Below are 25,161 nucleotides of genomic sequence, written 5' to 3'. Positions count from 1 at the left end.
TGACAAGGACCCTCCTTGCTCTCACCCGACGTCTCTCGCTGTGAAAATAAGGGAGGAAGTAGTGATTTAAAATCAATTTAAGACAGAACTGGAAAAATAGCATTTGTTGCCTGTCGCGCTTCTCTAAAGTTTGCCATGAAATATACGTAATCATTAGAAATGATCATTTCCTCCTCATCCAAAAGACATTCATCCATTCATCCATTCATCCATTCATCCATTCATCTATTCATCCATTCATCAATTCAGCCATCCATCCATTCATTCATTCAATTTATTTATTTGTGTATTTATTTATTTATTTGTTTGTTTTTCACGGCAAAAGATAGTAGTAGTATCAAGGCCTTTTGACTATTTAGGAACAATGGGTAAACACGTCCTTCGAAATGACATCCTCGGATGCTGTTTAAATTAAAGCAGCAAAGTCCACTTGATGTAATTTTCTACGCGGCAAATGATTAATGAATTGCGTCACCAGCTAAAGGTTGCATCGCCAATCATTAATTAACATTGCGGCCAAATGTTGCTGTGATCTTCCATCGAAATGAAAAAGAAATATGTTGAAAAGATGTTTTTGCCACCACAAGGATGAACAACGTCCAGCTGGGACTGTTTGTTTCCATGAGAAGCTTTTTATAAATCCAATCTCGTTTGCCCAGACGAGACACCTGAATCCGAAGCGTGCATATTTTTTTGATCACGTGAAGGTTTCGCAGACGACCTCGAATTAAACTGCCCTTTCTGCCGCTTCCCTGTCAATCTTTTACCTGCCACAAGTCTGTCAAATTGGTTTCTGGAAAGTAACAAAAGGCAATTATACAACCATTATAGCCAACTACTGCTATCTTTGGCCAATTAAAATTGCCACTGCGTGTGGTTGCAAGTCATTTTTCATGGCAAATCATTGAAACGCTCATTCAACTTAAGACACCGTGGTGGTGAATTCCCAAGTAGGAGCTGGTCAAAGTCTCTCAAAATGGCTTCTTCAAAGCAACATGGTTGACTTCCTGTTCCATATTGGCATGCTTTCTGTCCACCGAATTTAGCATCCATTGGTGAATCTGGTGTTGGGGGATATTTCATTTCCCGTAGTTTGGGACCCCTGAAATTCTAAATATTCACCAGGTTACAGTTTTATTTTTTAGGGGAGATGTGACCCCAGCTCGACCCTTTGCGTGTGACTCATCGCATCGCTCACAGAGTCAAGACTGTCCGAATGAAGGACGTCAATGCGTGTGTGCATTTATTTGTGCGTGTCAACCCCATTGGCACGTTGATGCATTTGCGCTTGGTCCTTTCCGACGGAGTTAAGGAGAGATGAATATTCGTCCGCCACGCCGCCATTACTCATCGGACACGTGCGAACGGCGCTTTGCAGCTACAAGGCCCAACGGCGCGGCGCAGAGTGGGACCAATTATTTCCTATCCAACGTCTGCCTCTTCAACACGATTCATCACATGCCGCAAGACAAATATTGTGTCTGGGAAATTGCTCGTATGTGAAATAAGAGAAAGCCTGATTCGCGAACGGCGCAACGGCGGCTCTCGAAACTAAAAAATGGCAAGTTGTTGTTTTGCTCGCCGCCCCCCGCCTGAAGCCTCTGTGAAGCAAAGGCGCCGTGTTTTCTCCAGTTGTATAAGATATTTAGTACTTTTTATCGACTGCATCAACTCCAACGCCGACTGCCAGCATGGATTTGACGAGGCGCACTTGCAAGACCAACGCTCCTCCAAAGCAAAGTGTGCCGGACGCTGCGGAGAAAGAAGCGTGTTGTGTTTACAACGCAGGTCGATTAGCACAAGTCGGCTTTCAAGCACTTGCAAAACTGCTTGATGGATGTTTTGCATCTCAGCTCCGGCCTTCCTGTGAGGCGTTTGCATGTTGTGAATCCACCTAACATCAGTTTGACAGAAAGAATGTGGGAAGACGATTGCACGACACTTGCAGGCGAAAACCAAACACCCCGACGTCTTATGAAAAATCCCAGAATCGGTTTGTTTGCAACACTTCGACATCTCGCTGCATTATGAAAGCTCCCCGAATCAATTTGCTTGCATTCTTATTAGGCGGATAGAACGTTTCTGTAGTCTTGAGTTCATTTTTCTTTTAACACATCGAGCGCACCTTAGCAACCGGCCGGCTCGCCGACGCAGCGAGTGTCAAAGTTCGCACCCCGCTGCTGTGTTTGCATCTCGGCCAAGCAATTTGCAAGCAGAGCACAAACACAAGAGGCCAGAGACAGAAGCTTCTCTTTGTATATTGAGGATACAGAGAGAGAGAGCGAAAAAAAAGAGAGCCGGCCAACGGTTAAGAAGTGGAGCCGTATTAGAATTCTCGACGACTGCCCGCCTCATGTCTGGCGCTCGCCGCAGCAGAGGCCATAAAACTTTCATAGCTCTGTCAGGATGCTGTGTTTCTCTTGGATTATTTATCAAGTAGCGTGAAGTTGTTTATCACACGCACGCGCAAACACACACACGCACACGGCGGTCAGGTGTGTTGCCACTACCCTGAGGGTAAGAAGCATACGAGGAAGAGAAGCGACCGAAATGTTATCGCCACCGAGAGTTTGCTTTCAAACGGTGCGCAGTTTCAACGAGGGTATCGATCGGTCTTGAGATTCCCTCAAACATCATAACGTCGGAAGCGGGGGAACTGCTTTGGACGGAGCAAATAAGCAAGAGACCTCGTGTTATCAAAAGTCCGCAAAAGGTTAACGTGCAGTTCTCAGGAGTCTTATTGGCGCTGGCGATCTTTGACTTTTGTCGCACGGTTCTGGCCACTGTAGTTGGCAACCGTGATCTTCGGCAAACACCACCCAGGCCGACCGTAGTCTATGTGGGAAAATGTCGTGCGCTCAGGCTAAGTCGAAATATTGATTTTAGGAATGGCTGAAAAGCCACAAGGCCTTCGACTCCAGAGTCATGAAGGAATCATGAAATTAGAAGCTTACTGAGGGATTTTTGAGTGAACATCTGCCACCTCATTGAAAATCAGGGTCTTCTCACAACAATAAAGATGCCTCACAAAAAAAAATTCTAACTTCAACTTGTGGCTCAAATAGTGAGTAGCGGGTTGCTAGTTGCCGCTGCCTGTGAGGTGCTGGTTGAGAAGCTTTTGAAACTGATTTTAGGCCTGGAGGGCCAAAACATTTTCCTACTGAAGCATGTCACTCACTTTTTTTTTTTTTATATGAATACCACTGGAAACTTCCACAAATGACTCAAGGGTGCCATTAATGGCGGCCGTTAGAACCGTAGGTCAGTGTCAAGCGAGGACACTGTCGGCAAGTCGCAACAAAGTCATTAACTCATCCTAATGAATCCCTTTATGAGCCAAGATGAGGTTAGCGATGGCAGGGGATCGGGCAAGCGCTCCAAGCACCCTCCAGCGCAGGGCAACCTGCGGGCATTTGCTACCGGAATCCTAATGAGGCTTCACTCCAACGGCCGTCCGTCCATCCGTTTTCTATTACGGCTGTGCTGGCGGTTGCAGACGAGCTGGAGGCCATCCTCGTTGACTTTGAAAAAAAAGAAATAATAGAGCTTTATTCGAGAGGCGATTTCCCGTGTGTTCCAGGAATCGTTTGCTCACCTGACGGATTGGGCTTGGGGTCGAGTTTGCGACAGCCTTCCCTCACTGATACATAATTAATATCAAAGTTAATTTCAGCTGCATGATCTCGCTGATGATCAAGTCGGTCTGTGGGAAGCAGACCAGAGCGTGTTAGGAGGGAATCGTGACATTATTTCCTCGTTTGAGGCAATAAGGTTAAATAACTGCATCATTTATTAGCGGGCCACCTCTTCGTCTTGCAACCTGCAGCAGAAGCCCCGCCGGCCTCATGAAAAATTCATCCGCTCTTCAAGTGGCACTGTACTTTCCTATCCACTGAGACTTTGAGTCCCAGAGGTGCTCGCTAGCTTTTGTTCCACCTCCAAATATTCTTTTTTTTTTGTCCTGTCAGCATAGCACGGCAAGCTCGACTAAATTATTCTCTCTCGCATGAAAGCTTTGGTTCCAGCTTTGTATTTGTTAGGTCACCGTTGCTTCTGGAGACATCCCTAAAAAGCTCAAATTCACACTCACTTGGAATGAGTTCCTTGGCACCAAAGCAATACAGTTTGTAAAGTTGGGAGTAATCATATGGCTCGCATGGCAATATAATAATTTGACAATTTTACTTACCATGCTAACAAAGATGCAACAAGCCAGAAATGAGATAATCATAAAGACGGCGCGTCCATCTGGCCAGCTTCGTTCGTCCCTGCGGGCAGAATCGAAGTTATTTAACAGCAGATTCGGGCCAATTATACGGATTGTCCATGAGAGTCATGTATGGCGGGGTTACATCATTACGGCGTCTGTGCAAAAAGCGCATGGAGACTTTTGGTTTCACCAGGAAGTTGAACATGTTTCATGGTTTTGGACGATAACCTCTTAACCCTGACCCCAAAACCTTAACCCTGTAACTTTGGCTGAGTGGTTAAAGTAGCCAACTTGTAAATGAGAATAGCTGGTTTGAATTCTCCCATGGGTATGTTGTTTCTTTTTCATCCAATACTAATTATTTTTATTTAATAAATGATTTGTTCTTTTGATTGTTTTTTTCCAGTTCATTCAATTTAATTCTCACCCAGTGACCTATTTTTTTCTTTTTTAAGACCATATGATGCGTAGAAATTGCTTTTGTGACACACCCGCCGCTGTCAGTCAACAAACACACAAAAACAGCACATGGCAGCCCAACTTGCAAAGTTTCACACGTCGCTTTTTTGGTTGTACTATACCATTTTATTGTTTTTGTAAGAAACAAATCAGTCATTGAAATGTCTTTTTTTTTCTTCCCAGTGTAAAATGTCTTTGTTGATCATGATTTCTCACAATACATTCAGTTATCTGAAAGAAAACGGAAGTGGAACTTGGCACTTAGAAAACAACCACAAAAAAATTGTCACCTTTATTTGTGGAGAACAAAAATTTACAAAGCCATCCAAACAGTCATCGTTTCCAAATACGTTTCTGCTTTTTTTTTTTTTAAACTCAACTCTGGGGAATATTCAAAATACACTTTGTAATGTCGCTCTGCCCTCTCTATAGTTAAATATGTACAGTAGAGTCTCCTCGGTCATTTCTTGTGTCGCCTCACCACTGGTCGATAAAAAGTTTTTTTTTTTTCTCTCTTGATTTTCAGGTTCTATTTATATCTCTCCACAACATTGGCACTGTTTATGCGAGTGAGCCGGAGCGCTCAGATGGAGGTCCCGTGGCTGGCCTCCCCCTCCGGGATGGCTCCTCCCGGCACGGGCTGGTAGGACATAGGCATGGGCGTCTTGACGGGGCTCTGGCGGAAGAGCCCCCCGTTGGGAGCCCGGTGTTTGCAGCGGATGGACGGCATGGTGGCGCTGCTGAGGGGCAGGGGCAGGGTCCGGCCGCCCGCCGCGCCCAGTGTCCTGCCGGCGCCGTGGCCCTCGCGGAGGAAGGTGCTGACCGAGAGCGGCGGCGGCCCCCGGTGGGCGGGGTACTCCCGGGCCGACAAGACCTCCAGAGACTGGCTGGGCTGCATGCTGCCAATGTCTAGGGCCGAGATCTCGATGGACTGACCCGGCAGCTGCTTGTGGGCCAGGTCTTCGTCCAGGAGGCTGTTTAAACGGTGGTGGACCTGCTCCAGGTTTACCTCTTTGTCCTGCAGGAAAGGTGGGGGGCATTAAAAAAGGTGAGAGAGAGGTTACACAGGTTGGTTTGTTCTCAAGGATCATCAACAGTCCATGCACTGGCCACATTGACCTGCAGGGTAAAAGCAGTCTGGGGCATGCCAACGGAAAAGCCAAATTGTCCAATTGAGGTGTGATGTAACAACACACCTGCCTACTTTGGAGAAAATAAACAAAAGTTTACTTCAAAATGTACACAGACATAAAAGAAGGAACACTGGCTGACAAGACGGCCTCCGACACAAGACAAGTGGTTCTTAAACTGGGGTTCGGGGACTGTTGGAGGTCCGTGAGATGTTGTTTGAGGGTCCCCAAAAAGTTTTGTTTGTGATAGGACAAAGTGAAGGTCCTTGGAAGTGGTCCCTGGACTCCAAAAGTTTCAGAACCACTTTCTTTATGGTAAAAAAAGACGGAAATATTTCAAACACTTAAAATAGACATTCATACCACATCAATGACAAATGACAGTGACGGAAAGCTGGAGGCGGGTTTCAAACTGGTGAATCGAATCATGAACAGTGTATTGCATCCCATGTATCGAGATACGTATGGAATCATCTTCTTGGACAGATGCACACTCCTAATAAACATGAATGTGTTCTGGTTGAAATGTTTGCTTCATTTTGCGTACAAAATCCTTCTCATGTCCCCAGTCGTGCCATCTTAGTCCGCATCCAGCTTCCCTGGTCTTGCAATGACGACCCCAAAGACAACAGAGTGAGATGACAGATGAAGCGACTAGAATCCTGCCTGACCCCGTGTCCCGCCCCCTTTTTGGTTTTGTCCCAGCACAGCCAATCACCACGCAGGAATTCTTTTTCAGGCTGCTCCTGACCTGCCCGGGTCAAGAGCCTGGCGTCTGTAATTGTCAAACAACGACCCCAAATTGTGACGTTTGAGCTGGCGGAAAGGGCTTTGCTGTCCTCGTCGCCACCTCCTGCGTGCGACCGGGTCAGGTCAGGACACGGACTGAAAGTGGTTCCCTGGAGCGGCAACGCTTGCATACCAAGTCAAACAGACGGTGGCGGGTCAAGGCGGAGATTCTACGCCATCTGCTGGCGCTCACACTTTAGTTTAGGGATCCATGTCAAGCCTTCGTAGTCTGGAGGCCTCGTGCAGAGAGGGGTTGAGCACAAGTCCGAGCTCTACGGCATTAAGACTTGAATGGATGAGCTCGAGAGAGCTTCTGGACCACTGAAGTGCGCGTGGATGAACCCAGGAGTACAATTGGGACTTTCTTGGACATGAACAGTACACCATGACATGGTGACTATGCGGTTCTGTCGTCGCCGCTGTGGTTCTCTCCCACGAGCAGCGGCGAGGCTCCCGACGGGAACGAACCACAGCGGCAGAGAAAGCGCCCCAAGCAATCTCCAGGCATGAGAAGGAATGATCACAGACCGATCACATGACGTCGGGACTATCGTCGGGGCACACCTATTATAACTGCGTGTACTGCAGCTCGACTAAATCGGGGCTGGCGTCTGTGCTTGCTGGATCCATAAAGTAGAGTGTGGCAGTGGCGTCTCTGGGCAGGACCGGGGGGCCCGGGGGTCTGGGTCTCGACCGGGGCCTCGGCGGGGCGGGGGGACCGGCGGCGGCGACGGCCCGGTTCGGACCAGGACCCGGGCCGGACGAGTTGTCATTGGTCACCTCTTTGGGCTCCTTTCGGCGGCAGTGGTTGCTGTTCCACCAGGTCTCCAGGGCGGCCACCAGCAGGGCCAGCAGCAGCCCGGCCGCCAGGATGCAGAAGACCCCGGCGAAACTGTGCAGGTGCAGCGCCCGGCCCTCCGTTTGGGCGTCGGCGTGGCTCTGCAGGTCGCAGCGGCCCTTCTTTGGCCACCACTTCTGCTTCAAGATGTCTAGATCGCCTTTTTCCTGGAGCTCCAATATCCTGAGCATGGCATAAAGGCAGCGTTACAAAACCGGTCAGGGGCTCCGAGGTGATAAAATAGCCCTCCGTGCCTCATTATGGAGGATTTGTAATATCTAGTTCTAACGTTCCAATAACTTTGTCATTTTCCACCGGCCAAGCTGCAATGAAAAATGGAGCTCATAATGAAATTGAAAGCAGATTGTGTATGAGCAAAACGGAAAAGAGCAGACGGATGCGGTCAAGCCACACGATTTTTCAACACTTTCGGCAAGGACCGGAACATAAATATCACAGCATAAATCTGCGCATGTATTGTGAGCCCCCCCCCCAAAAAAGCACGCTCAGAAAAATGGAAGCCTTTGACATGAAATAATTTCCACAAGAAAAATGACAACGAGAGATGCCGCAGGTGTTTTTCATTCATTTGGCCACAAGTTATGCATTCAAGTGAGGCTGTGTTTCTACGGTGGGTAAAAAAAAAAAAAAAAAAATGCGAGTATTGATTGCAACCGTTGATAAAATGTCTGTTATCTGTTTACAAAATGACTTCTTTGAAAAATCACAAAATGAGCTTTAAGGTGAAAAGCAAACAAATCATTTCGTTGAAGACTTTAAAATGCACTCCCCCCCTCCATCCAGAATTTGAATTCCATGAATAGTTCAGCGCTAATTTAAAGTTTTCTTGGTTGTTTACAAAAAAACCACGTATTGATACAAGATTCCAAACTGGTTTGAATGAACGGCTACGAGGTTGCCAGGCAACAAGTCGAACCTCAAAGCAGGCGCGAGCATAGTGCATCTCCCCAAATCCCTCACCGCCAAATCGCTCCTTTTTTGCTTTCAACAAGTGTCCTCTGGTAGAGTCTTTTCCTTTTTGTTCCCTGCTGCACGTGACCCAACGGGGCTTCCTCGTCAAGTAGCGAGACGGCGCTAATGACGTTCTGTTAAAAGCCGGGCTTTCTAAAGGCGTGACGGCGGAGTACCAACTTCTGAGAGAAGAGGTCCCTGTAGGGGCTGCCGTGCTGCAGAGCCACGCCGTAGCCTCTGGTGCTGATGCCGTTGCCGGCCACCGTCAGGGTGCAGTCGTCGTCCGTCAGGGCGGCGTATTCCACCACCGCCATGTCCCACAGGAAGGCGTACGACTCTCGCTTAACCTGCGGGAAGAGCACGTTAAATATTTCAGTAGTTGATGAATACACAGGGCTTGGAATAATTATGAATAGATCAATAATAAACAACCCTGATCTAATTGTGTACAGTTTTTTTTTGTTTGTTTTTGAACAGCCCCCCCCCCCAAAAAAAAAAAAGACACAGGTTTGATACACAAAGGATAATTGCGTGAGTCGACATCTGGATGCTTGCAAAGAAAAAAAAAAATCTTGTTTGAGTCGCATTGATTTTTGACAAAGATCAATTGGGCATTGTTGCCTCGAGACTGGCAAAAAAGTCCCGCCCGCTCGCTCGCTCGCTCGCTCATTCATTACAGCAAAAGCTTTATTCCTGAGCAGCCCAATGACTTTTTTTTGTTTTGCTTTTTCTTACTTTTTGTCGTTCAACTTTGCCGAACCCCCCTGCGTCGCATCTTTGACTCGGTGTCCCAATTACGTGCACGCTAATGCCAAATGTAATTTCCTGAAAGCTTCTCTGTGTAATGACTCGCCACAGCTCAAGCTGTGCATAATGTCACACTGGCCCCAACTTGGTTTTTTTTCCAATCGAAGGAAGTCATTTTGTGAGTACATTTCCTTTTTTTAAACCTACAGTTGAGTTTTATCTTTTTAAGAACAAAGCCAAAGAACTTTGGCTCCAACACGCCAGAACGACATTTCTTGTCAACCATGATGAAAATCATTTGCATGAAGGGGATGAGAATGGCGCCGGAATCCTTTTGGATTTGCGCTTTCTTGTTGTCTCGGTTCTTTCCCCCCAAGGTGTCGTCGCATTGCCGAGCGCTGTCAACAAATGCGAAAAAAACGAAGCCTCTGCACCTCGTGTCTCATTAGGACCACGCAGACACGCGTAGAAGAATGCGCTTCGTTTTGCCTCCTGACTACAAGTGAGTCAACTCGAGGACATTTGTGGCTTGGCATAAAATACGACTCAGCAAAGAATCACCGTTGCATTGACTCTGTCTGAGACGTGTTCTTTATCTCCATATCTACGTATACCCAAGCAGCTCCTGGGGTACGGCTGGCGGTCCAAAACCGTCCCACCTGCATCGTCCTGATCCAAATTAGGCTTCCTCGTTAGATGTCTGAACTTCAAAGATATTTGTTCAATTATGGATTCCACCTTCTTGGGCTTATGCACGCCTGTGGCTGTTGCACTCTGACAGACAGGAAAGGAATCATAAAATATTTCTTTGGTAGCCCAGTGACTGAAATTTTGGAAAGCAAAGTAAGTCTGGATCTCATTAAGTTTTGCGATGAGTGGTTTTGGGTGTGTTCTACCTTCTTGATGCCTTCGGCGGGGCCCGAGACGGAGTGATGGAACCCGTTGTTTTTGTTGATGGTCTTCCACAGGTCGGCAAAGGTGCTGTCCTGCTCCAGGGGGTTGGTGCCTTTGGCTTGGAAATAATCGTACACGGCCGAGTCCCTCACCGTCCCGTACGCCAGGTCTGCTTGCTTGGACAGGTCCTGGAAAGACCTGGAAAGCAATGACCCTTTTTTTTTTTTAGCTTCTTTGCCGTAGAAGAAGTGGTATATTAGCACCCCGGGACAACATTTGGGCTTTTCTCCGAGCCCAATCAGCATGTTAAATGAGCGCTCCCGAGTCCTTGTGTGCATTGGAGAAAATCTCATTAGCATGCTCTCGATGAAGCAAATGCGCCGCACCTGTAGCTTCCCCGCCTGGCGCCGGTAGCGTGCCCGCGGCGAGCGCCCGCGCTAACGATGAGGAGAAATCCAAGGGTTTGGATTCTGAACGATCGGCGCATTAATCTCTCCGATTGGCCATTAACTGCTCGTAAGAGCATACGCTAATGTACTTTTTATGAACAATACTGCATATCTGAAAATGACTCTCTCATGACGCTATTATGCAGAAGTGGTGAGCGCCTAAGAAGAAGACATTTTTTGTGTGTGGCGGGGGGAGGAACTCCCTTGGGCTCATATAGGTGACCGATAATAACGATTGTTTTCGATTGTTGGTAGTTTTTTTTTTGCCGTTTTCATTATCGCTGCTGAAATGCTGCCAAATGCGCTAATATGCATGTCATTATTTGACTTTGCATTCAATGCCAGTTAAACGGTTGTGGAAACGAGGCGGCTGACACTGTAAACAAAATGCGTTTTATCCGTTTTTCTGCAACCATAAGCAAGACATTAGAGGAGCGCCACGCTGCTTTTACAAGCACACTTGTCTCGTAAAAACCAACAACAACAACAACAACAGAAAGAGGAAATCGAAAAGCTTATCTCGGGATGATGACGTGGGGCTAATTCAGCCGTTTAATTAGAAGCCTCTAGAGCGTGGCTCGGAAGCAACTTGAGGCGCAAATAAGTGATTCGCTAGTTTATCATCTGCGGCCTTTTTCGGCAGGTAGCATTCCCAGCTTTTGCCGCAGTGGAAAAAAAAAAAACATGAGATGATTTTTTTGGGGGGGGGGTTTTGGATTGCATTTTCTTTTAACTGTAGCACGCTGAGCCGTGGCAAACAATTGCATTTGAAATTAATCAACTTGGTAAGTATATGGAACCGTAAGGTAAGGTAAACAGAACAAGAATAGGGAGGTGAGAGCAAGACAAATGGATGGAAATTGTTTTTCTTCTCAAAACAGCCTGTAGTCATTAAATCTCCACCAAAAAAAAAAAAAACTACTTGAGGTGAAAAATGATAGTCTGTTAAATAATCAAGTTTTGATTTTAGTTCTTCTGTCTCAAATAAGAACAAATATGCTAATTAGAGCCCAAGCGACAAGATTTTTTTTTAGGCCGACGTCGATTCCAATATTTGGCAGAATAAAATACAGATAATCCAATAATTGTCAAATACGCTAATTAGAGCCCAATCAATAGGATTTCTAGATGTGAAGTCAAGGGCTAATTTGCATTATAACCTGTGACGAACTGGTAGCGAACGCCCGAGACCGAACCGCTCCCCTTCTGAGGAGAATATTTTGTGCGCTTTTTGGCACTGACTTGCATCCCGTGTGCTTTTTGGCAGTAGGACAGTCGCTTGAGGGAGATAAGAAATTGACTAGTCGAATTATAAAGGAGCTTTACTGTTTTCCAATTGAACTCCACGGGGGTTGCAAACTGCACCTTGTTAAGCCCGCCTGATGAAATATGATGCCTTTTTATGTTTTTGTCCTCGTTCAGACTTTAAAAGTAGGACGAGTGAGCGATGGGCATTATTTCTCCAGCAGAAAAAAGAATATTTGGGAGCTTATCGATCGCCGAGGTGTGTTTAGGAAGGAGAACAGAGAGAGGCGCTCAGTTCATTAGTCTTACTTGGTGGAAAAAAGTTTTCATCCAAAGCCGGCTTCCTGACTGTTTTGAACACACTTGCGCTTAAGCGTCACCTTTATGTCAATTTGCGGCAATGATCGAATCTGCCAACATTGGCTCGAAGGGCGTTCGCCACCTAATTCGCTTTGTCCTTTGCAATACGACCGCTGCCCTGGTTTGATCCTGAATCTTCTGCGTTGAGGCTGTCACATTGATTTTGTTTTCTTTTTATTTCATCCCACCCTCCTTCCCTGTCAGCCGTCCTCTTCTCGCAGCTCTTCAGGCGCCCTTGAGTCCTCGCCCAAACAAATACCATGTAATACCGTCCCGGGATTGTTTTATGTTTACAAAGATTACTGTGTGTTCTCCGCAAATAATCCCACACCGGCTACATGATTTATGAAGCACTTACTTCTGAGAATTGCAGGGAGAACATTTTGTTTTCATTGTTATCATTCTCTGCATGCTCTCACAATTAAAACACACAAAATCCTTTGAGCTATTTTTTTTTTTCATATTTGTTCATTTAGTAGTATGAGGTGATGTTTTTTTAATATCTCAGTTTACTTTCTTTGCGGTTCAATGGAAACGGTAGATTGCTACTCATCAAACTGCGCAGGTAGAAAAGAGTCGCTAATGGTATCAGTCTTACCTTATGGCGTTGTCCATGCGGGAGACGGTGAGGTAGGCGGCCAGGTTGGCTGTGTAAGATGAGCACACGATGAGGGTGAAGAGCCACCAACTGCCCATCACGATGCGCAGGGCCACCGAGCCCAAGATGGAGTCGCTGCCTGCGCCGACACACATGCGCACCGTCATTATTGGGGCCGAGCTCTTTTAAATTCAGACCATTTTTTTTCTCCTTTCCTTTTTTTTTTTTTTTACACATTACACACATTAAAAAATTAGAAAAAAAATATTTGCACTCTCTCACTCCCCAAAAATATAACTATTAAAAAAATAAAATAAAAATCAACAAAATACCCAATTTTTGTTCATTTTTATTATTTTTTTAAATATTAATTTTTTGTTGCTGGTCTTTCCAATCATGTCCATTCATGGAAAGAGTCCCAAGCATGTGCAAGGAAGAAATTCATATTTCATCTCAAGGCACGGCTGGATTCAAACACGCATGGCAAAATTTGCTCCAAAATGTCGAGTCTTCATTAATAGTCGTTTTTATTCATCCAACTTTCTTCCTCCCATATTTTTTTTTTTTTAATTTTTGACTGCTTCATCACGTTTGTTTTTTTCATTTCATTTCTGCCTCTCCAGCGCTCTCACTATGAAATCAAAAAGGGCTTATGAAGTGTACGAGAGAAATGTCAGGATGAATTCCAGTATTTGAAAGTAAAAAAAAAAGTAGCTGTAGAAATGTCAGGAGGAAGCCGGCGCCAGTGCAAAATGATGTGATGAGAGCGTCTTTGGCTGGAGTGTGTCACCGTTGACGCAGCTGCGGCCTCGGGACGGAAGTGAACGCTGCGCCGTGCCGCGCCGCCATCCGTCATTTTTATTATGCGCGCCTTTGAGTGATCTTTAAAGGTCATCGAATGTGAAATGTGCATCGTGAAAGTCAAGTGGATCTAGTGCGGCGCTCCGTCTTCTTCTCCCAAATAAACTTCTTATAAAACTTTGTCATCAGGCGCAAACAACGATTTGCCTCTTTGAAATTGCTGCTCGCCATGATTTCCAGCCGCTCTCCAAAAGGGGAAATATGATTTTAGAATTGACTTTTTATTGTTTAGAGACAAATTGGGAGTGCCTGCCCGTGCGTGTGTCAAGCGAGAAATCAACGGCGCATTTGATCAAGTGTTCGTGCGGCACAAACAAAACAAAATGCTGCTGACAAAAGCAAAGCGTGGAGAGTATCGGTTGTGCAAATGTACACTAAGTGATAGGGTTAATCTTCTAGTATGTGTGAGTTGTCGATTTTTTTTCCCACATCTGTCTAGTTCAGAGTTTTAGGGCTGCATTACCACATCTATAATAAATTAAAAAAATAAAATAAATAAATAACTAACCGAACACATAAATAGAAATTCCTTGTCTCAATCGAAAAGACAAGAGGAAGTTTCCCCTAGTCTGGTGTGTGCAGCAAATGTTGCCATATCATTTGGAAATGACGGCCGAGTTCCCGCTCTCCAACAAAGCCATAATGCATCAGCTTCGGCTCCATATCAAAGCGACCGGCGTCTTCCCGGTAAACAAAGCGTCGGCTTGACAAAGACCAAAACTGGCAAAGTCATAGTGAAACAAAAAACACATCCTAAATTCATGCTGTTTTGGGGCTGGATGATGGATGCTGCTTAGTTGTCCAAACAGGACGTCTGAGCTGGATGCCGAGCAGCTGTAAAGATGAGCCTGTACCGGCGTCCTTGAAGAAGACACCTTTGCAAAAATGCAAGGCTGTGCATTTGTTTCAATGATGGATAGCTCAGTGGCGGCCAGCTCTTCAATGCATGTACGCTATTTTAATTGATTTGTGCATTCCTCACCTTTTCTGCTCTGTTTAATCACACAAAGTGTGACAAACTTCCTTCCGTCTAATGTGTCAACATTTTGCTTCAAAATCATGTTGATGATGCGTTGACCTCAAATAAGGCGAACCGTGCTTGGCAATGCTGGAGTGGTCTCCAATATACGGCATGTGGACCAGCCTGGAAAATGTGCGGTCAATTCTAGATGACCAAAACATTGGTGGACTTTAAAATGATTTTGAAACTATTTTTTTTTTCGTAATTAAAGCCTCAATATGTGATAATTTTACTTTGGCGCGCCAGCTTTTAATTCATTAATGGTGGGTTAGCGTTAGCGGAGAAGCCGCAACACCATGCATCCATTGTATTTTTTTCCCCTCTAATCTTTTATTCAAGAAGCACTTCAGCCTCACGACAAAGGAACAGCTTCGAAATTACAGAATTGACTTGTAATAAGGACTGTAATAATTATTGTCATGGCAACCGAATTGCCACTTTATTAGTATCAAACTATGGCGGGCCAGCCAGGGCGCCTTAATTGCTTTCTTAGCGACGAATGAATTGATTCTTTTTGGTCAGTATTGTCAGGTTTAGTCATCTCAGTCTGTAATTAACGCAACATCATGTACAAATGCCACCAAAAGCCGTCTGACTCACCTTGTTGGACAAAAGCTCCGTAGACGATCCAGATGGCGCTTTGCAGCGAGGTGGAGGGCGACGGCGGCGGGTGGCCGCCCGCGCTGTTCTGGCAACGAAGGGCCTGGATGCGTCTGAGCAGAAAGATCATGACGCCCACCACCGGGATGGCGGCGGCGATGCAGGCCCACACGGCCAGGTCGAACGGCGCCAGCAGGGAGAAGATGTTGATTTTTTCTTCCGACTTGCGCATCAAGATGCCCACCGAGTAGTCCAAGTAGCGCTTGCTGAAGTCCACAACGCGCTCGCGCTCCGGGGTGATGGTGATGGCCGACACGGCCAGGTCCGCCCTCTATTCAATCGTATTCACAGCAAAAAGAGCATTCGATACTGAGGATGGATTCAATTCAGTTTGACTTGATTTGATTGGACGGTCCGGCTCAGTTAGAGAAGGTAGGACGCCATTTTAAATACATTTGAATGAACTTGTCAGCACTGTAAATGTTCCGCCATTTTCTTCATGCAGCCTTCTGTTTCAACGCAAAATAAAATTGAACCTGTGTGTGAAAGGAAACATGACAGCGACTTGCTTTGCATTAGCGGCCTGAGAAAATAAGCTCTAAATCCATTACGGCGACTATTATGATTCACAGTCATGCTCTCAAACCTTTGTCCTTCTATTTCCCAGAACCAAGCCGACCGACTGTTTAGCAGACCATGCGATGCTTTTCTGTTTTTGCTTCTATTACAGCAAACGCCATTAGTGGGCCCTCTTTTTTTTTTAAACAAGAAAATCTGCCAGAGACCATTCGGATCTAAATCTGGATACCGGAACGCAAAAACCCGCACCGACCTTTCCAATGAGTTCTCCAATCATTCCGTTCCAAGAGCCATTGGGGAGCGCCGAGCCGTACTTGGCATCTCCAACTTGGTAGATGTCGTACTTAAAGCCCAGGATCTTGGCTAGGGCGTCCAGGACGTCGATGGAGAAGCCCTTGTAACGCATGGGCTGTCCCAGGATGTTCTCTGCCACCATCACAAAGGGCTCTTCCTGTTAACATCATGTTTCAAATGGTCAGAACTGAAGCCCAGAAATGACGAACAATCACTTTTAGGCTGCCGCTCAACGCAAAATTTGGTTGACCCACAAAGAAACCCCTCAAGAACTCAAAAGAAATCAGTCAGGTTGACTTCTATTGAATTATCATTGTCCCTTCAAGAAACTTATGCTCAGCGCTATTCATTGTATTTACCTGAGGGGCCGGGAAGTTAATTACGCTTTACAAATGCAGGCGAACCCAAGTGAGCGGAAACACCGAAAAGTTCATTAGTGCAGCTTTAATCATTCATTGTGATGCGCCGCAAACTGGCTGGCAGAGATGAGTACACGAGAAACTTGAGGGGCCTCCTCCGAAGGAGCCAGAGTTGATAAAATAGTCTCCTCTGCTCCTCTTGACGCCACCATGGCAACGGTGGCGGTTTGTCAATGTGGAAATGGATCTCTAAAAAAAATGGTCCGTCTTTATGAAGTGCCAGAGAGGAATTAAGGGCAGAAACAGGGAGGGAGGGGCCGGGCGTATGGCGTGATCGAGGCGACGGTGCTGAGCTCAACTTATGTGAAGAAATACACTGCGAGGGAAACCATGCATGAAGAAGAAGAGGAAGCGCGGTGGGAGGAAGAGGAGGAGGGAGGAAAGGAAAGGAAAGGAAAGTTGGCAGAGGGCAATCTGACATTGAAGGGTTTCGAACGGGCCAATTCGTGCGGGGGGAAAAGAATCTTTGAAAGTCCTCTCGAGCGACGAGTTTGTCACACAGCCGACACGCTCCCAGAGGGGTTGCCCGTTGTTTTTTCTATGCCTGAAAGTCTTCCTGCTAGGAGGACACTTTTCTGTGACCTCGCTCAATTTAGATTTTGTCCAAGTTTGGTCAATTTGATCTTTTTGAACAAGTAACACACAGTTGACCGATGCGACTTACCAACAAGGTGACAATCTTAAGCGTCACCCCCTCCATGCCGCTCTCGATCCGGCTCTCCTTTAAGCTTCCGTTCAGACCCCGGCTGGAGTCCCACGATGCCAACTATACGGTAGAAAGAAAAAAAACAAAAACGGATCAAGTTAGAGACTCAGAGCAATGAGATGCGGCCATTGCATCGCAACGACTGTAACGGTAATTTTGCGCTCTTTCACACAAACGCACCCGAGCATGCAAAACAAACAAAATGTCTCGTGGAATCGATTTCCAAAAGACGTTGAACACAATATGAAACAAGCAAGCTGAAACAAATACCCTCGCCTCAGCTGACAGTTTATGATTCGGCGGCCGTATCTCGCAAGACATCTGGTTGCCAAGGCGACAGGTGTCAGCCATTATTAGAATTTTGTTTGGACTTTCAGGCGAGACAACAATGTTATGCTGCACTTTGAATATAATCTGCGGCTTGTTTAGAGATGAAAGCGGCAGCGGCGGCCATTCAGGAAAGTCGAGGCACAATAAGACACGAACATTTGTTACCCTTCCGCCTCGTCAACTTTTGGAGCTCCGTCTCCGCTTGGCGAGAAGATGTCGTTTAAATTGTTAATCAGCGTTTCTTGCCGGTCAAGTGTCCTGCCCGGATGGGACGCGTCACTTTTCGGGTGTCTTCCTCATTGAAGATGACAGGACAAGAAGGACGGCCCGCGGCCAAACAACCTCGCCCCCTCCCTCACAAAGCAGCTTCCAACTTCCCAATTTTCTGGTCTTATATCAAATGAAAAAGTTAAGTAGGATTGTATTGTGTATCAGTGTCAGGGTGGAGTGGACAATGGCCTGAAAACAAAAAAGTCCAACCAGGGAACAGAGTTTTTTTTCTCTCTAAGATGTTAACATGGACTTGAAAGCGCCGATAGAGCGCCCATATTGCAGCTCCGTAGAGTCGACGATATTGACCTATGGAAATTCTATGATATGCCTTTTTAAAAAGACACCGTAATGACGGTTATTTGGCTAATGGCCACCAAGCTCAATCTTTAACGAGGCTGCGGAAATGCCAATGATCGTTTTAAACTGACAAAGAAAGGCAGCAATGATTTTTCTTTTTTAGGGCTTCAATTACCCGACGGGGACGAGACGGCCGATGACGCTAGTCATCGAACCATTTCAACTGTGTCATTACGACGCACGGAACAATAGCGGAAGCGAGTTTCCGATTTTTTGCCTTGAGCTACTTCAGCCAGTCCAATGCAGACACGTAACTTGGCTATTTGTATCGTTTTTGATCCTAATATAGGAAAAGGAACTTTGTGAATACTGTTGAGGTTGATTCCCTAAGTCTCGGAAGAAGCTGCAATGAAGCTATCGCTCATTGACAGACAACGCGGAGTTTAATATATCAATCTAATATCAGTCTGCTCTGACAAAAACAGGGAACATCTAAAATGATCCGTTATCTCTATTTCCACATTTGATGTTACGTCCGCAGATGAAACAACCCCCGGCGTCGGCGTTCAGATCGACAATGCGGGTAAAGTCAGCAACTTGCGAGTCTGTGGGTGTGCGAGAAAGAGGATTAAATTAAAACCACAGTTAGCTTTATCGTTTAGCTATTGTTAATCTTCTCAGATATCACGTCACATAAAAGGGGGGAGCCGCGATGGGCACTTGACTTGAACACTTGACAAAGTTAGCAAGATAAGCTCCAGCGCTAGCGAAAATGGATGGCTGGATGTCAAGCAACTCAAACACGATCCAACTTGACTCCACATTCTTTTGTTGGCCAGAGAGAAAAAGTCTGTCCACTTCTCCGGGGACTCGAGTGGAGCCAAAAAAAAAAAAAAACATGGCCAAATAAGCGGCATTGTACAGCGGCCGAGAACAAAAAAAAAAGACGGTCCAATTTGGCATGATGACGACGAGGGCCGCTGGGCCTTGTTTGGGCCAGGACTGGCAGCCATGACACAATTATTGCTCTGATTAAGCAGACGCCGCTGTGTTTTCTTCATGCCGGGCGAGGACCTGGCGAGCGAGGTCGCCAAACCATCTCGGCAGTTTGGACCAGATGCCAACTGGCTCCTGCTCTGTTTGTTTCTTTGGAAAATTGTTCACGGGTCGATATGACCCACTCTATGTTTCAATATCCACAATGTACTGGCGTTTTCCCCCTGACCTATTTTTGAAGCTACTGTTTTCTTTCGTTTCTTTGCAACAATTTTCACGGGTCAGAACAACACAGTACACACTTAGCACTTGAACTTTTGCTGTTCAAAGAGAAAGTGGAATTTTTCCAGCCACTGTGAACTAAAAAGCTCGGGAAGAAGCATCGGCGGTGCAGGTCGGCTTTGGACGCGTCGGTCTTCTGAGGTCTAATAACGAACGTATTCGTCATGGCCGTCTCTCCTGAAATAAGCTTATTTGGGCGAGGTTAATGGCGCACCACGGCGGCGCCATGTTTCTCTATAATTCCCCACTCAGCACAAGATGGCTGTCATCGTTACTGAATGCGCCCGGGAGAAATCAATTGTGACTGATGCATGAAAGATGCTCGGCTAAGAGGAGCGATTACATCTCGACCGGCGGACTTTTCTCGGCGAAGAGCCTCATGCCAACGGGAAGTCAATTGCAATATCTGCTTAGGAAGGAGCTGACACATCAATAAGCGCAAAGCGAGGGAAGCAAAACAACAAGAGCGCCATCGATCACTCTGCAGCGGGAGAGCGAGCGGCGAGCTGGTGGCGCAAACTCGCAGTGGCCGTCCAGGAAATAGTATTTCAGTCTTCATTAGAGCGTCTTCAGCAGAGAGACGCCTCATCTAAGAGCCATCAGGCCGGGAGGAAAATGGACTGGTTGCGGATAAACGATGATGGAGAGGGAGAAGGAAGGTTGAGTTGGATGCGGAGGACACCGTGTAATGCCGCGTCTCATTTCACTGACGGACTTTCTCCATATTCATATGAGCCAGCGTCTGAGCGTCTGGCAATGTACATAAGACACGGCGAGTAATCACATGTGGCATCTCATTGCTGTCTCCTTCTGCCTCTAATTGGATAGACAAGAGTTTGTGTGTCTTGGCTGGAGACATGTGAGATTCCTGCGTGACGCGTCTCCTCTTCACGACTCCTTAATGGTGGCGTTATGATGAATCGGCGTGGTGATTTCGGCTTCGGGCTGAGGGGCGATTAAATCTTCATTATGGCTTCTGGTCTGCGTCGCTCGGCGCGGATTGAAAGTAAAAAAAAAAAAAAGAAAAAAAAAAAGAAGGGAAGTCAATTTCTCTTCATTCGACGGGAAGCCCCTTGACGGAATTGGGACGTTGGCAGTGGCGGCGACAAACAAATTACGAGTGAGAGTACGCAGGGCTTAATCTTTCTCTGTGGCGCTGCCAAACAAACCAGACTAAAGTTTGTCAACTCAAGTTACTATTATACGTTTCCAAAACACTTCATTAGATCTGAAAACTCAATTGATAGCCATTTTCATTTCCTCTCAGATGACATTACGTTTTCATTTTAGAATAAAAGAGCTACTTCGTTGACTTCACAAAACTTGCACGGGGTCAAAAGAGAATTATTTATTCAACGTGTAGACAAAAAAAGATTGTGTTTTGTGTTTTTCACCTGCATGGGGATTGCAAAATGCTAACTAGTCAACCTACATAACAACTAAGCGCTCCACTCCAATCCGTCAACTCAAGACTAACAAGCACAACACCCAACCGACCAAACAAACTAACCCTAACCAACTAATTAACCAACAAGCAAGCAAGCAAGCAAGCAAGCAAGCAAGCTAACTAACTAACTAACTAACTAACTAACTAACTAACTAACTAACTAACTAACTAACTAACTAACTAACTAACTAACTAACTAACTAACTAACTAACTAACTAACTAATCAATCAACGATGCCTTACTAACCCAACCCAACAAAAACAAACAAAACCAGAGTTTAGCCGACTTCCAAAGACCACCACAGTAACTCGCTGGATCGTTGCATGATGTCGAAGGTCTTTCAATTCCTCCCTCCCTCACAAGGTTGTCTCGACTCTTTCATGTCATCCCATTGTGACCCGAGAGGACATGTATCATTAATGTTCTCCTTTCTGATGCCTAATGAGCCACAACAGTGAGTGCCATCTACTTTACAGTATCTGGCCGATGACGCGGCTCCGTGAAAAATGGAGCCGTGGAGAAGAGCCAAAGGAGTTTTAATGGAGTAGCAATACCGCAGAGGTTAGTGGAGAGGTCTTGGAAAAATGATCAATTGTTTCATTCACACGCTACGAGGTCACATGGAGAGAATATTAGAAAAAAAGCCTGTTTTCATTAACCCTGCCACAAAAGGACAGCGGAGTGCAAATCCATATCGCTTTTAAAATAGCCCACCGAATATTAGAAATGCAAACGATGCTCATGCTTTGTGCAATAAGGACTCAAAAGGGGAACAGAGCGGCGAGATACGCCGTTATCTCTGACATACAAAGAAAAAAATGGAGAAATTAAGAGCCTCTAATGCAAAAATCTCACAGCTACTATATGTGTAAAGCAAAAAATAAAAAAGCAAAAACAAATAGCTCATTCTTTTCAATCCATGTTACCATAACAACTAGTCAGAAGAGGGGCTGCAGATTTTTTTTTTTTGACCTCTGTTCTTCCCTGTATGGGCAAAAGTATGGGTGTAGTTCTTTTCAGAACCTACAGGATGAATGAATGCGCTGTCACATCTGATCTGTTTTTGTTTTTTTTTATCCCACAAAAGTTTCTCTGTTCTCACCGTCAAGAATTTCCCCTCCTGCAGCTAAAACTGAAAAGAACAAATTCCCTCCTGTGCTTTTATGAAATGCTTGTCTGAAAAAATGCAAACGTGACATGCGCGGCTGTCGTCATAGCAACGGAATGACCGACTTCTGTCACTATATGCCATTCGTTCGTAAATGTATGGAATACAAGTGTAAAATATATTTTGGGGGACGACAAACTCACCCATTTGGGACGTCTACCGAAGGTCTCGCTGTAGCTGCTTCCCAGAATCTCAAACTGCACGTGAGAATTGGAGCCCTCCGCCCGAAAGTCCATATATCCTGTCAAGCCGCTGATGCGTCCCTGCAAAATAAAAAAAGAAAAAGCCACCTCGTCACAATTCTAACTCTGGATTCACTTTCAAGTATTCCCCCGGGGAGCAAAGCGCCCGCAGCCACAAACTCGACTGCCATGTCATGTTTTGCATCAGAGCTGAATAAAACGATGTGGGACAAATCAATGTAAAGCGTGTTATCATTCTACAAAAGCGTATCCGTCAGTTGAAATTTTTTTTTCTTAAAGGCAGCCATTAAAAGTGTCTTTTTGAAGAGTGAGGTACTTCAATAAAGTCACTTCTATTTTGTTTTCTCTTCATGCTCTGTCTGTCTGTCATCTCACGTCAGGCTGAAGAAGATGAAAACAACGTGATTGTCTGCGAGCGTCACAAATTCCATTATCGAGATTCAACAAGATGAAATGAAGCCATTTCTTCACAAACATGTTGCCTGATTTCACTACAGTGTGTGTGTGTGTGTTAGAGGAGTCTGGCACTGGTCCCAGTAGATCAACAGACTACTTCAAAAGACAGCCTGAGCATTAAAAAAAAACATTTGAATACTTGAAACCTCTCCATGAAATTCCTTTAAAGCACAAAAATAACGTTGCCGCACGTTCGGGTCGACTGGCGGGCGGCCCACCTTTTGGATGGTGTCCAGCATGGACCATCCTCCATTCCACGGCTTGGTGGACTTCCTCATGCAGTTGAGGCTGGCCATGCTGTGCCACTTCCTGTCCTCCAGCTTCCGGTAGAAGGCGGTGGCCAGCATCAGAACGCTGTCGTAAAGGTAGAGGTTGGACACCTGTCCAGAAAAAGGACAAGCAAAAGGGTTGAGCCTGTTTGACTAAAACGGAAAAAAATAAATACACGTGGCACCGGTAAAGAGAGACAGGGAAAGAATAATCAGTGATGGTTTGAAGATGTTCCACCCACACAAGAAGATGAAAACATCTCACCTGTACAAGTGGGTCATGTTTGCTGGCAATCAAACAAAATATGGCAAGTTTGTTTTTCAAGCACCCCAAATCCCTCAAAATGGCTGCTTCAAACAAAATGGAATCTCTTGAGATTGTCCGGACTGTTTTCTCATGATAGATGTGCCAAGTAGAAATTCTGTTGCTCAGTGGAACTGGCTTGAAATGATTCCGGGTGGTCCTTGAGATAAACTGTTGGAGGTGGCTGCAATTTTGCCTTTTCATTCAAGACCAACCAACAAACGCGTGGCTATCAAATGAGTAAAAATGTTAGCGTGACGCTTGGAGGGTAATAAGCGCACGTTCGGATAGATCGGATCCGTCGCTTCATGCGGAAAAATCAGTCGTCCGTTTATTTTGTGGCGGTGGGTCGATAACTCGTGCCTCCCGGGCGGCGCCCGTCAAAATCTGCATTCGCCGTCGCGCACTTCCAGGTGGCGTATTTTCATATTGATCATAGCCTGGCGGACAATTAAGCGTTTATGTCCTGTGACGGCAGCGACACCCCCCACCCCCCCACTCGCCCTGAGGAGGGAGAGGAAGATGACTTATTAATAAATCTATTCCTGCGTTGTGGCCCTGCGCGCGCATGGCGGCCGTCCGGACAGGCGTTAAATCACAACGGGGGCCGAGAGCGGCGAGGCAAACAAGAAATACAAGAAGTTGTCCAAACAGGCTTTATTTCGTTTCGCCTCTTCCATAAGTGTCTCTGTGGCGCATCCTGTCAGGAATCATGTCCACTGCTAGTGTGAGGGTAGATTTTGCGATCCCCCCCCAAATCCCTGAACTGCACCGTGTGGAAGCAATACAAGCTGTCGCTCGGGGGCGTTAGGCGCATGAAAGGTTGAAGAGTCTCGGGGGGTAAGACATGGCCGAGTCAACTTCTCTTCCCTTAAGGTCACGCGGTGCACTGCTAGACGGGGGGAGAATAACAAAAATGCGTGGGCACGGAGGAAACTATGGAGGAGCTTTATTTTCCCTCACCGCTTTCGCGGTGTAATCGCATGACCGATTGATGAATTAATCGACGCGCAAACACACGATTGACCTGAAGCGACTCGTCTTTCCATACGAGGAAAGTTTCCAATGTCTCAGTAAGTGGGAGGTTACAAGACGGCCTTATCGCATTAGAGACTCAATGTGGTTTTATTACAAAGATTATTTCATTAGGCAAACCTAATATTCATGTCATTGATTTTATTATGCTCCTATTTCTTCATTGAATTGAGAGTCGGGATATCTAATTAGAATCGAGAGAAGCAACCAATTTGAGGGCAGGCAGCTTGTGGTATATTTGGACAAAAGTAGTGCAAACTAACAACATTTGTAGTCGAAAGTATCTTTTTTTTTACGACAATTGACTCAATTCTTCCCGTTTGACATGTATTTAGACAAAAGAGGCCATTTTGCAGGAACTGTTTTAAATTGTGGAAAAAAAAAAGGCACCATCTGTGAGAAGCGTGTTAAAAAACCAACAGCTCTTACCTGAGCGATTGAAAAGCAATTTTATCTGAGGACGTTTGACTTCGCTTCGCCAGGCACGTTGCGCTACGGTCATTTATATTCATGGCCACTCATGCTTCATAATTGCCTTATCAAGGGCCTTCAATTTATATACACGCGCATATATAATCAGCTAATATGTGCAGCTGTGTTCACGAGGCACTTGCGTGCGCGGCACGTATCGTGGAGAGCACGGCGAGCAAAACAATGCGCTGAGCCAAGCGGCGGCTGATCACAAGCGGCCCGCTCGTCGCTGCAGACGGCAGATGAAACACGACGCTCGTTCCCAAAGAACAAACTTGTCCTACAAATGTTTTGCAGCGACGGAATCAGCAACAAGAGAGGGATGATACCGCTCAGCTTGCTTCTTTTGAGTTTTTTTTCCTTCCCCCTCGCTCTGGCAGAAATGAATTATCATTCGATTGATTGATTTTTTTTTTTATTTAAAGGTGAAGATGCCCGACCGGTGTGCTGCGGTACAT

General features: G+C 45.8%; 1 protein-coding gene across 1 annotated transcript in view; it reads right to left on the bottom strand.

Annotated features, from left to right (window-relative positions):
- Positions 1–4,810: 4,810 nt before the first annotated feature.
- The window catches only part of LOC133158591 (glutamate receptor ionotropic, delta-1-like), a 58,415-nt gene continuing 38,064 nt past the window's right edge, over positions 4,811–25,161 (bottom strand). Inside the window, exons 6-15 of the mRNA XM_061285881.1 lie at positions 22,843–23,004; positions 22,109–22,228; positions 17,130–17,231; positions 16,006–16,203; positions 15,174–15,504; positions 12,692–12,830; positions 10,042–10,237; positions 8,579–8,745; positions 7,369–7,609; positions 4,811–5,687 (exon numbers count right to left, since the gene is read on the bottom strand). Of these exons, the coding sequence (XP_061141865.1) occupies positions 5,253–5,687; positions 7,369–7,609; positions 8,579–8,745; positions 10,042–10,237; positions 12,692–12,830; positions 15,174–15,504; positions 16,006–16,203; positions 17,130–17,231; positions 22,109–22,228; positions 22,843–23,004 (2,091 nt within the window). The 3' untranslated portion in view covers positions 4,811–5,252. The remainder of the gene's footprint in view (positions 5,688–7,368; positions 7,610–8,578; positions 8,746–10,041; positions 10,238–12,691; positions 12,831–15,173; positions 15,505–16,005; positions 16,204–17,129; positions 17,232–22,108; positions 22,229–22,842; positions 23,005–25,161) is intronic.

This window comes from Syngnathus typhle, linkage group LG8 (assembly GCF_033458585.1).
Source record: "Syngnathus typhle isolate RoL2023-S1 ecotype Sweden linkage group LG8, RoL_Styp_1.0, whole genome shotgun sequence".
NCBI classification, from domain to species: domain Eukaryota; kingdom Metazoa; phylum Chordata; class Actinopteri; order Syngnathiformes; family Syngnathidae; genus Syngnathus; species Syngnathus typhle.
The sequence above is the reverse complement of the archived record's forward strand: the minus strand, read 5'-3'. Positions and strand labels throughout refer to the sequence as shown.